Source organism: Aythya fuligula, chromosome 8 (assembly GCF_009819795.1).
Source record: "Aythya fuligula isolate bAytFul2 chromosome 8, bAytFul2.pri, whole genome shotgun sequence".
Classification (NCBI taxonomy): Eukaryota; Metazoa; Chordata; class Aves; order Anseriformes; family Anatidae; genus Aythya; species Aythya fuligula.
The window spans coordinates 326,883-339,725 of record NC_045566.1 but is presented as its reverse complement, the minus strand read 5'-3'; the positions used below and the strand labels follow the sequence as shown (position 1 = coordinate 339,725).

Sequence of the window (12,843 nt, the reverse complement as noted above, 5' to 3'; positions counted from 1 at the left end):
CAAACCCAAGTCTACTTGGTTTAAGAAGAAGAAAAGACAAACTGGACAAGACCCATGGAAGAAAGGTAAAAATACAAAACATAAGAAGGATGAATGCAAAGACAAATTCCTGCTCTGCCCTGTGGCTATGACATAAATGGATGTATCAGCATTCAGCCTGGTATAAAATAAGTGGTCAAACAGCAACTAAACTTGAATCAGGGTTGCAGTTCCTAAAATTATATTTTCTGTGTGCATGTGTATGTATGTATTTAAGAGTTTAAAAAATATAAATCCTTCCTTTTAAAATGTATCACTGCTCTTGAGCTTAAGGATCAGAAAGACACCCATAATCTACTGCATTTCTTCATGTTCTGACTATAGTTGGTTGCTCTACACATAGGTGGAAGCTTTTAAGTGCAAAAAATTGTGAAGCACTATATCACAAGAAACAGTGCCATCTCGTGGGACACATGACTTCTATGATACACAGGCAGCAGTGCATGCAGGAAGAAATCTGGATCAAGAGTTCACACACACACACACACAAATAAAAAATGCTTTATTTAGCTTTGGAGTTAGACTTAAGCTCCACTGTGTCCAGGGCAAAGCCTTGTTTCTGGGGAAAACTCTCCACTTCCCTCTAATTCCTGTTCTTCTTCTTCTTGCTCAGCAAATCATTTCTTCTCTTTTTAAATATCTCAGAATCCAGGCATGACAAGGACTTTTTGTGCCAGCAAGTCTATGGCCCTGCTGCTGCATACATGCATTTGTATATACACTGATTCGAAGATCGAAGCCGAAATTTCCTTAAGTGGTATATTCTTTATTGCAGTGCTGGATGCACGGGGGATCTTTCCACCTATCGTGCATGTCCGAAGTAACAAACCATCTCATATTTATACAGCAAAACAATGAATATTCTATTAGCGCCTATACATATTCATTACCTAAACCCACCTACTCTTGCTTCGTATGCTGATTAGCTTATCAGTCCTTGCGCTTGCGCAAAGCCTTCCAAGAATTGTGGGCCAGGGTCTTCAGGACGTGGGCAGTGGTCTTTGCTCATAATGCACTTTTCACCTTTTGCTTAAAAAATGCCAGATAGGATGAATCAGTTGTTTTCCAAGCTGAGTTGGCTTTTGGCCTAACTGAGGGTCGGCAGATAATGGGATGTCTCAGTTAACAAGACATAACAGAAGGTTGACTCAAGCTATCTCAAGTCTCAGCCTGACTGAGGGTTGACAGATAACGGGATGTTTCAATTAACAAGATGCTTCAACATAACAAAAGGTCGACAGATAACAAGATGTCATCTATTTTGTTCTCATTAATTTTTAACCACAAGATTTATTCTATCCTGAAGTGAGTCTATACTATATCAACACACATATTAATGTGCTAGCCTTGTATTCACATTGTCCCATCAGTCTGAACTCCTGAACTCGTGTCCTGAGATACTCAGACAGGACCACTCTGATCAGGCAGCACTGCCACCTTTCTGGTACAGGTGGGAAAGTCTCACACAATGGCTCCCACTAGGGAAGCAGCAATGCCTCCCAGCTGCACAGTGAATGCTCACAAGCCAAGTAACTTGCATCTGGGCTGAAGTTTATCTTATCTTCTTGAAAGTCATCCAATCCCAGCTTGAAAACTGCTGGCAATGATGAACCAACCACTTTGTTGGCAGGCAGCATCCAGCTGTCCTCCTCAGCTGTTCAAAGTCAGAAGGCATTGCTTTTTTCAGCCAAACATTAAGGAAATATGGGACACACAACTTGTGAGAGGACATATATGTATGAATGTAATGTAATAACAGTGCCTTTTGTGCTTTTTTTTTTTTTTAATCCAGTTAATGTCTCCTGCCTCTAGCAACAGCAGTGGTTCTCTGTCTCCTTCCTCGTCTTCAGACTGTCTCGTTGCACGTGGAGGTCCTGGCCGTAGTCATGTTGCAGCATTACGTAGTCGTTTTGAGTTGGAATATGCTTTAAATGCAAGAGCTTATGCTGTCTGGTCACAGAGGTACGTTCCACACATTGCATGCTCAGGAGGGCTCTTACTCCGAAACAGAGAGAATCCTTCCCAGGGCGGTATGGCTCACTTGGCTCAGATGGGAGTTCTCTGTGGCAGGGATTGTCCCCCGCTACCAGGTGTGGCTGCATGGGAAGCAGGCAGTAGAAACACACCCTGGGGGATGCAGTACACAGCTGATCCACTGCCAGGGCCAGCCTGGGAAAGCACTTTTGCAGTCTTGTCTTCTCGTGTAGCTCCTCTAATATGGTGGTCTGGGTTATCTGAACTCTGAGGAAGCTGTCCTGCTGTCAAGACAACTGCTAACTAAGCATTTGCATTTTTCACAATGGATAACATCAAGATAGTGGAATGGCTGAGATAGAAAAGCGAAGTAATTGAACGGGTGTCATTTTTTAATACTGTGTTTCTCAATTCTGGATTTTAGTTTTCATTTTTTTTCATCTTGATCACAAATCATGATATGATCAAATGAATGATTTAATTAACACTGGCTAATGGTGTTGCACTAAGAGGAGCAAGCACCGCCAGGTGCTGTCATTCTGCAGGTGAAAGCATCCAGACTAAAAAGGAGATAGGCACAAACCAGGCTGTCCCAGCAGGTACCGTGGCAAGAAATACAAATGCAAAGTCCCTTTTCCTTTGGGAAGAGGAAGGGATCTCTGCCTCACAGAGCACTGCTGTAGCTGTTCCTACTGGGGCACATCTTAAAATTTGCATTTCATTCAGTTTATGCCCACAGAAGGATAAGAACTCCCAACATTTTCAATGCAAAGCAACATACTAGTTCTCTATACAACCACAACATTAAAGTTAATATCTGAGGCAGTCTACCCTACCACTCAGGAAGACCTGGCTTTGAGAGCAAATTTAGCAGTCTCCTGTCTCTGTCCCATGGGGACTGAGAGTACTATGAAAATGAAATGATCTCTTAATCTCTGCCAGAAGAGTTGTGCGCTTAGTCTAAACTTTACCCTTTAGCACCACTTAGCAGTCAGAAATATTAATAGCAGAGCAAGCCCTGCCCTTGTGGTTCATTCTTGGTAACAGGGATGTGGAAAGTCAGAAATACAGTCAGCTAAAATGAGGAGCTGGAGTAGAGGAGCATGGTAAATCAATCATTTCACTGTTTGGGGTCTCTGACAGAGAGGCAGATGGCAAACACCTGCAGACAGATGCTGAAAACTTCCATATAAAAATAAAAATCACACCTAAAATGTTATCTGGCAACATAAGATACCAGATGAATTTCTTTGCTTTGATGTACACTGCCTTGGCAGGACATGGAGGTGGGGACTGAGGTCAAGATGGAAAGAATGTGAACTAGCCTTTTATTGTCTATAAAGGACCAGATTTTGCTGTTAGGTGTAATAGATGCGCATGAAAGGAATAAGAAAATGGTGTATTTAGGTTACAGCATAGATACAAGAGAGAGAAAAGGGACACTTAAAAGTGCCTCTCTTGTCCTGTAATTCAGTGTTCTCAATACAGCACTGAGGCTTGTTAGCACACCAAAATGGGTTCTTCTGTAACCTCACCAGTTATTTAAAGTTGTATGCTTTTATCAGATGCTCTGCCATACAAACTAACAACATTCAAATCTATAAATAGCACCCAGGAAGGCTCATCCAGAGGCACAGCATTCAATGCAAAGGGAATGGCTTCCACTGCTTTAGTAGTTTTTCAATTATACAACACCCTGAGATGATTAATGAATTCACTTTCTAATGACAATGTTTTTTTAGGATTTCTTTTTTGTAAGTATAGGCATTTTCAGAGGGAATGGGCCCTATTTTTGTGTTTTTTCCCCAGCTGGACTGTTTTTCTTGGGCTGTCCCCCGTTTTATCTGCTGACAGCTTCGTGTCCTGTGCAGTATTGCACAGCATGCAACTCCATTCCACAGCAGCAACAACCCAACTAACAAAGTCTCCATCTACTATGGAGTTGAACAGCCCCAACACCAAACTTGTTTCTTGCCTTGTAACTTCAGTGCCAGTGTTTAGCAAATCTCCCTCCCTCGTGGCAACTGTTGCTACACACAAAGTAATGAGAGGTGGGCTGCGGTAGTCTCATACATGTAATGAGCTGGATGCAAGAGCAGCGCATTTTAATTGTCTGTCTAACAGGACAGCTTAGCATGCCAACTCATCACAGTATAGATGCTTTAACTGTTGATTTTCTACTTTACACCTTTAACATTCCCCACAGAGTCTGAGGACAACACCTGCAAAGTAATAATCTCTTTTTTAAGAAGCTCTCAAGTAACTGGCCAAGAAAAAAGAAAAAAAATCTGAACTCTTTGGCAGGAGGCTATGCCAGAGCTGCTTTTTAGACTGTACTTGAAGCTGCCTCAGATGACAAAATGTGTATACATACTTACATATATATATGTATATGGCATGGTGTGTGGTAATATTCCAAAAGAATTCCTTATCTGGGCTGAACACAGAAGCCATGCACCACGTCGCTCTGCCTGCTGTGGAACAGCCTGGGTGTGTGCAGACAGAGCCTCACTCATCCACTGGAGACAGCGTGCAGCAGTCAGGAGCTTTGTGGTTCAAAGCAAAGCACGCAGCACTGCCACTGCTGAACAAAAAGACTGGCTGCTGGTAGGAGAAAATCCTGTACTTCATAGCTCTTCAGGGTCAGAGATAAAGAACCTCTTGCCAGGACAGTGGTTTTGGTCAGTAACTCAAAGATAATTCAGTGATCTCCCTTGCCAGAAAAACCTACTTGCAGGAACCTGTTAGCAGGGATGCATAGAATACATCCTGGACTGATGCCTGGAGTTGCTTCTAAAATAGCAATGTACTAACAATTTTGAAGCCCTAAACAATATATCTGAGGGAAGTTACTTTGAAAATAAAAGCATTGTGGGCATGCATGTGGTTCATGTTCTTATTTCGCAGCTTTTTCTTGCTTTTGATTCACAGCAATTGCCAGTGGCTGAGCATCAAGATGATATACTTCATGTTACTGTCTTTTCTTTCCAAATTTCTAGAAATGTTTTTGTGGTCTGGAGATGTAATTTTATTAGTCTTATGTAAACTGATACCTCCTATCTAATTTGCAGCACTGGGCAACACCTTTCTCAGGGTCTTTCTTTGGATGACATGAGAAGAAACTTCCAGTATCCACCGATTGACAAAAATGGTGAGTTATTGCACAATACTCTTCTTAGTATCTTGCAGTGTTTAACCAGTGCAGAGCTACAGTCTCCTGCAGTATCAAAAAGCCTGATGAAAAAATTAATGTTCAATGCAGACTGCTAGTTACAGTCAGTGAGAGCTTGTGAGGTCTTACCCCATGCTCCATGCAGCTCTTTGCCACTTTCAATCTATTTGTGCACCAAGCTTTTTGGGAATGGGGTGTTCTGTTCTATCTGTGTGCATGAATCTGTGAATAAAGAGAAGATTGTGGTATTATAACTTCACCCCTCTCAGAGGACATCCTGTCATTCTGCTCCTCTCCAGAACAAATGTTCTGACTGCTTCTTCCTCTTGCCTTTCCTTCTTGCCTTTTCTTCTTGATTTTCCATCCTACTACATTTGAGCATGTTTTTATGCATTGCCACACAAAGAGCAATCTAGCATTTCCTAGCCCCTGTAAACTTTCTTGTTAAATAGATCTTGTTCATGTCTCATCTTGCAGGCAGCAACATGGGGTTCAGTTTCTTGTCCACCCTTTCTGAATGGCTCATGAGCTCACTACCGGCTTCTTTACAGTTTCCCAATCAAAGAGTAGTTTCATCTTAGAGCAACTTCTAGCCCAACAGCATAATTTATAAATACATCCTTAAAATAAAGAACATATGAAATGTAGTTGGCATTAGGATAGGTTGCCAGCTATTGGTTTTGAAAACTGGGTAGAGAACTTTTTTTACAAATACTTATATCAGATTTTAGCGTGTGACTGACAAAGGAGACAAACAAAAGTGGTGGGAGCCATGAGGCTGACATGGTAGAGAATGACAGCAGTATCTTCAGTGCCAAAGAGCAGAGCTGGACTTTGAAGACAACAGACTTCTGAGGACACTTGTACACTGTGGTCTCTGACAGCCAGGAGTTCCCACCAGGAAGGTGTTTGCTAGGATCAGGGGGTGTTATGTGCTATGTTTGATGTAAAGTCTTTGTTTCTCCCAGGCATACCTACTGAGTATGCGTGAGGAAAAATATGCTTTTCTCTGTGTTCCATGTGCTTTCATATGCTTTTCTCTGTGTTTGAATCACAACTGTGTTGAGCGGATCCATTGGTTGCATGATGCTGCTGTCCTCATTCAGTTTGCTGCTGCCAGCTAAGCTGTCCCCTGAGACACCCTCACCCCTTTCCTGTCATCTGTTGCCACTTTTCTGCTACTTTCCAACACATTTTGCCAACAAAACAATTTAGTGTTTCATTCTGCCTGAAGCACATATACATCCTATTTGTTATCTTTGTTGTCTTTCACTGGTCTCAATGTGTCTGTTGCACTACCTCCCCTCCTCTGAAATGAGCACACTGGATGAGAAAAATAAAAAAAACAGTCATATAAATATTTACTCAGTACAGTATTAAGAGCAGTGCTGATGCCATAACGAGCAGTGAGCTAATGACCTTTGAAACTGAAAAAAAAAGAACAAAAATGTTACTACTTTTCTTATAGTATCTATATTCTACATCTGCACAAAGCAGTTCCTCGGGGCACAGCTTTTATCATACACCCAGCAGCTGGACAATTTGAGGAAGAAGAAGCCAGGAACAAAACAGGGACTGTTCAGTGAACTCCTAGAGTAAGACCATCCAGGAAGGACTGGAGAGGGCCTCTCAAGTCTGCACTAGAAAAGGACAAAAGGGAATATGGGCTGGTCAGAAAAGAGACTGTCCATGGCTTCATTTTAACTGTGGAATTAAGGTGGGATTTCAGACTCCACTCACAAAACCTCAAGATTTATTTTTAAATATTCCTGTCCTTGAACCTGTTCAGGATCCTGGCTGATAGACACAACAGGACTGGAAAACTCCATGCTGTATACTTCATTTCATCAGGCTTATGCAGCTCAAAGTTGAGTCCTGTGGTGTCTCCAGGATAAGTGTCTTGAGGACCATCAGAATCACCATCCTCTGTCACAAAGCACCAAAACCAGCTGCTCTGGAGGACCTCCATAACACTCTGCATCCCAGTCACTACTCTCTCAGGCTGCACCCTAGCCTTCCAAGATCCTGGTAGAGTAATCAAGCCATTGCAATGCAGAGCAGCACGCCAGAAAACAGAAAGCCCTGATACTTTTTTTATTAGAGTGCTTGGTCTAATGATTGCAAATATTTGCACTCTTTATTTAAGGCACATAAACCAGTTTCACTGTTGTCTCTCCTTACTCATCTCCATTTTGATCTTCTTTCTTTTCATTTGCTTTTTGCATAATGTTTTCCATTATCTTCATTTGCACTTGCAGTCTGTAAGCAATAAATAATTCCTTCACTCTTTTTCTTTTTTAGTAAAAGCCCTAAAAGCACCCTGTTCCCATTCCTGCAAGAGCCCTTGTCAAAGTGAACAATTTTCTTTATTGAATGCATTTGAAAACAGGAATTTTACAAATAAACACACCCATGACCTCTTTAGTGAAAGCAAAGGACCTGCTCTTTGTGGGAAGTGTCACAAATTGTGAGTTAAAAAGTACATTGAAAGGAGAAAAATCACATGAGATAGATACACAATGGCCAAAGAAAACTGTATATCCTCTAAAGTTTAAGATTATCATAAACAGAAAGTTTAACCTTAACTCTGCTTATCCTTGCTCATTGCAGCACTCAGACACAGGCAGACAAGCTACTGACATTGCAGCAACAGCCACCAAGGTTTCCCAACAGCAAAGATGGTCTTGGCAAGGCTTGCAGCACAGCAGCTTTGCTGCAGCACAAGGAAATGCATGCATTCCCTGAACACAGGGCAGACAAGAAGAAACCCGTGGGAGTAAGGCAAACCAAGCAACCCAGTAAGCTTGTTCCTGGGTGGTACAAAACTCACAGGCACAGCAAGAAAAAAAAAAAAAAAAAAAAAAAAAAAAAAAAAAGTACAGGTTGTGTTTGGGGGGGTTGGAGACATGAAAGCATTTAAGAAAGCAAATGTTCCCCATTGTGTGGAAGCAGTAAAGTCAAAGAAACTGATGGTGGCGCATGTGGACAGTCTTCAACCCAGCATGACCGGAGAATCTCATCAGAGTGCAAAGTGTTGTCACCATGACCAGAGATGTCATTAAAAGTACGTCATGCTCTTGTTATGTGCCCCATCACAGACCAACACTTTCTGAAGCATGATGGCTTTAACTTCAATGGTTCAATGAAGGCACGTGCCTCCTTCACCTCCCAACATCCAGGGCACATCTAGCATGCATGACAACAATCACGGGCTTAAGATTGCATATTTAGAACATGAGTAAGATTTCCTTAAAGATACACTTTGTCATGCAGCTTTCAAAACACAGCACGCCATGATCAGAAGATAAACCAAAGTTGGTTATGGAGTACAGCTTGGGGATATAATGGTCACTGCAATTTTAGTTACCAGAGCCTTAATTTTATGCAGCTGTGTATAATTTCTGTTTGGCAGTAGGAATTTGGCACGGAGGAGCATGAGCAATGTTTTCTAATTCTCTCCCAATCCCTACACCCCAGAAAGTTTTTGTGCACTAGGTTTTTTTGTTCCCTGAGCATCTGAAAGGCTCTGTATGATGCATTGTTATCAGGAAATTTGAGATGACTACATAGGGTTTATTTTTATGTTAGTACAGTAAAACAAGGAGAGTGGGAGCAGCTGCCAACGACAGTGTAAAGAGAGAAATGGATTCTTATTATTGGAAAGCTCATTGAAAACACAGCACTGTCAAGAGCAGTTGATGTCCATTTTGTAGTGTCAAGAATTAAACAAGTTAAAATATTTTAAAAACACTTGTCAGAATGCTGATTTTGAGCTCGCCTAAGTTCTAATTGAAAGGACAAAAATATATATATATTTTAATGCCAAATGTCTTTAAAACACTGAGATTTTATGTCAGATTTTATGTATTTCTTTTATGTTGGTCACCAAAGCTTCTTTGTGTTTGACTATGTTGCATGCATTCAATGAATGATTGAGTCTGTTTACTTCCCATTTAAATTTCTCCTTGGTAGATGATATTGAATGGTGACTTGCAGACAGCAAAAAGGTATGTGTGATCAGTGCCTATTTATCTCAAAATGGTACGCACATTATTTTGTTGACATTGTCACTGCAGGGGTAAGTAGGGGAGAATCGCTGCTGTGTCAGGACGCACATGAACTTCCCTCTGCATCTTGCAGGTTACGTGTCGGATCCCATGAGTACCATGAGATTTCATTCCTGCAGCAGCAGCGGTAGCTTTGAAGAAAGCAGCTGACAGCATGGACCGCCTTACTGCAGAAAGTCACCAAAAACCAGCAACAACTGTTCTTACCATACCAGCCTAACTCCCAAGCATCGCGTGCTATATTGATGGTACCCAAACTGAACCCTTTATTTGCTGACAATGAATGTCCCTCTCATGTTATGTGCTAGCATCTTTTTCTGCTTATCTTGAGGGGGCTTTTTCTTTTGGTGGTGTGCATCTACCCTTATACAAAGTGAATGCCTGCACTTCCAGCCTGAGCATTAAAAATATGAAGAGGTGACAGTAAAGGTGTGTCTGTTAAAGTTTAAAGCTCTGCTGCAAGTTGTTGTTACCTGGGTCCACATCCCCTGACCACCAGCTGCCCCGGAGCCCCAGCCCACCTCGCCACTGCGAGAAACAGCTTGTCCTTCCTGCCACCATGCCAGGCCAAGCTCCAGCTCCCAGATCCTGAACAAGATTGTCTCTTTTGTGAGCTCCCCACCATCACAGAAACACCTTGCCCTGCATTCTCAGTACCTCAGGCTCACACAGCTTGCTGGCACAGCAGCCCCACTACATCTTTTCTGAGCCCTGATCTGCAGTTGCTTTCCTGCTCTCTGAGAATAATGGGGTACTTGGGTAGCCATCATAACTGTACTCTTCCAGACATTTCTGTCTTCTCATTTGCTTCCTTGTTTTGGTTTGAGTTCCTTTATTTTTTTTATTATTTTTTTTCTTAAAAAGTACATGCTCTAGTTCAGTCATTTGGTAACAAAAAAGCCACATGGGAACTTCAAAAGAAACTTTTCACCAGCAGGGTAACATGCAAATCAAATCCCAAACCACCTATGTTACTGCAGACAGGTAAAATCATTGTGCCACAAGTGTGATAATCCTAAAGCAGAACAGAGCTACATTTTTCACTCAAAGCAGTTCCAAGGCAAAGTGCCAACTAGTGTGTGCTGAGTGTGCCTGCCGAGACCGGGTTTGCAACAGATTTCTCACTGGAAGTTTAAAAAAAAAAAAAAATAGAAAGGGCAAGACAACATGAACCCTTCTTCTAGAAGCAATTACACAGTTAAAATTATGCTGTTATTTTTCTGGAATCTGTTTTGAAAATAGTAAATTTTTGCTGCAAGCAACACTGCTATAATATTATTCCTTAATTGCATTTGAATACACAACTGTCAGGTGGGTAGAAATGTGGGTTCATGATTACTGCATGTTGCTCTGTGGATATTATTCAGGATGTTGTATTCTTATGACTACAGTGTCTGAACTGAGCTCTGTGATAAGGCATTGTGCAGTGTGACAGACATGCTCTATAAATTAGTAATAGGCTCTGCTGACTCATGTCTTGCATGCTGTTAGTTTCATAATCCTGAAGCAATAAAAATGGGGAAGGTTTCACTTAGTGAGGTTTACAGGTCTTTTTCCCATTTGTTTTGTTTCACCTAGGGAAAAATTTTCTATCAGTCTGTAAAACCAGAGTATTGGGAGTGTGGTGTTTTTTTAGAGCAATACAAGAAGCTCTGAGAGCCAGCATGTTCCTAACCACAGGACTCATTTCCCTAATTGTTAAAATCATACACACAAGAACCATTTATAAATATTGAAGTATTTTAAATTATGTATTATCAGTTTTCCTGTCCCTTACAGTCACTGCTGCCTTACTCTTTTGGGATTTCCCTGATGACCCAGATCTTCTGCAGCCAAGGAGTGTCTTGGGAGTTCAGGTGCTTCTTAGTGACCAACTCTTGCCATCTTTTCTAAAATGTTGGATTGGATTTAGTTATATCTGCTACTGCAAACTCACACCCCCGCTTAATCGTCTCCAGAGTGCTCTGAATGTCAGATATCTTTAAAGGAAGATTCTACCCATAAGGAGAAAAAACAAACAAACAAACACGCTCTCGTGCTCTCATGGCTGAAGTGCCAGGAGCAGAGACTGGAGGCTGGCAATCTGACAATAAGCTGCTCCAGGAGGAGTCCCCTGCACAACACTGTGGGGCACGGGTCCTGCCACTGCCTCGCCTGCTGCCACTCAGCAGCCACAGAAAGGACAAGGACGCGCTGGGGCAGGGACACTGCCCCAGAGCTGACGTTGGGGGGATCCCTGCCTCGGGCAGAGCCACACGGGGCTCCCTTGCCACAACGCAGTCAGTGCTGCAATGGGGACCCCGTTCCCATTCCCTGTGCCCTTTTTTTGGCAGAGATGAGTATTTAACAGCATTTTGAGATGCTTTGCTGATCACTCTGGCACTTACCTACGACACACAAATCTCTTACCTTTCCCATTTTCATCCTGTGCTCAGTAAAGCAGATAAATGTCAAACAAGCCAGTTGTTTGGTTCGTGACTTGCCTGAGTACAGCCTTAGCTGTAATCCTGAATCTTCCAGGGAATCACTGCTGAGGCAAATCCTTGCCTCTCGCCTTTGTCCACCCCTAACACTTGAGCAACCTGTGTGTATGCATGTGCATTCGTAAAACACTTTTGTCTGGTCCTGTCCACAAGCCACATCCATTTGCTTTTCATACAAAACTGTATGATCCAGTTTTAGTAGCACAAACACTCAACCCAACATTACTTAGTCATTCAGTTAGAAAGCAGAGATAACTACTGAAGACAAGGCCCTACTTGATTGCCAAGTATTATTCTTACAATTTAATCATTTGCAAAAATTCAATGAACTACACAGACTGATACATCATGTTTTTTTCTTGTTTGTTTGTTTGTTTTTAATAGACTCAAGTAAATATGCGTATGTGCAAATGTGTAGAGAAAAAAAACAACTCTGGAGGTCATTAGCATTAATTTGAATTCCAAACACTTTGTATACCAGGTGTATTCAACTGTAGAGTATGTAAACACAGGTTTTTTATTTACTGTAGTTTTTTATGCTGAGCAACACTGGAAATGTCTTGGTCCAGAGAATAAGCCAATACTGATTTTATGGACACTCCCTGGTTAAAAGGAAAGGAGCATTGCTGAGTTCTCAAAAGTCGAACACATGCTTTGTAAGCAAATATTGCCTATCTTGCACAGAATAAACATTTCCACTGCACCACAAAGGATCACTTAATGCAATGCTTTGTTTAAGCTGCTGATGACAGTAAAGCTATGAGTCTTCTTTGTCTGCTTTCTTCTTTCAAAATACTTCCTGGTATCCAGATTAAAAATACAAATGTAACCGTCTTTAGTACAGGAGGAAACAAAAATGAATTGATTGCATTTAAATTTGTATGTATTTAAATGTGTATTGATCTTAAATAATTTAGGGTAACAAACATGTCAAAATCCTGCTTGTTTCAGTTCCTTTCCTGATCTGAAAACCCAGCTACAGCTACATGCCGCTATGCTTACCGCCCCTGCGCATGGCAGGCCGGACCTCAGGGTCCCTCCAGAGGTGGGGGAGCTGAAAAGGGGATGGGCAGCAGAGACCCACAGCCAACCTAGGGTTGAAATGTCC

At 41.8% G+C, this 12,843-nt stretch overlaps 1 protein-coding gene across 1 annotated transcript in view; it reads left to right on the top strand.

Annotated features, from left to right (window-relative positions):
- The window catches only part of LOC116492190 (serine/threonine-protein kinase TNNI3K), a 58,386-nt gene extending 48,902 nt beyond the window's left edge, over nt 1-9,484 (top strand). The window contains exons 23-25 of the mRNA XM_032192742.1: nt 1,832-2,001; nt 5,085-5,164; nt 9,326-9,484. Of these exons, the coding sequence (XP_032048633.1) occupies nt 1,832-2,001; nt 5,085-5,164; nt 9,326-9,402 (327 nt within the window). The 3' untranslated portion in view covers nt 9,403-9,484. The remainder of the gene's footprint in view (nt 1-1,831; nt 2,002-5,084; nt 5,165-9,325) is intronic.
- Nucleotides 9,485-12,843: the final 3,359 nt, after the last annotated feature.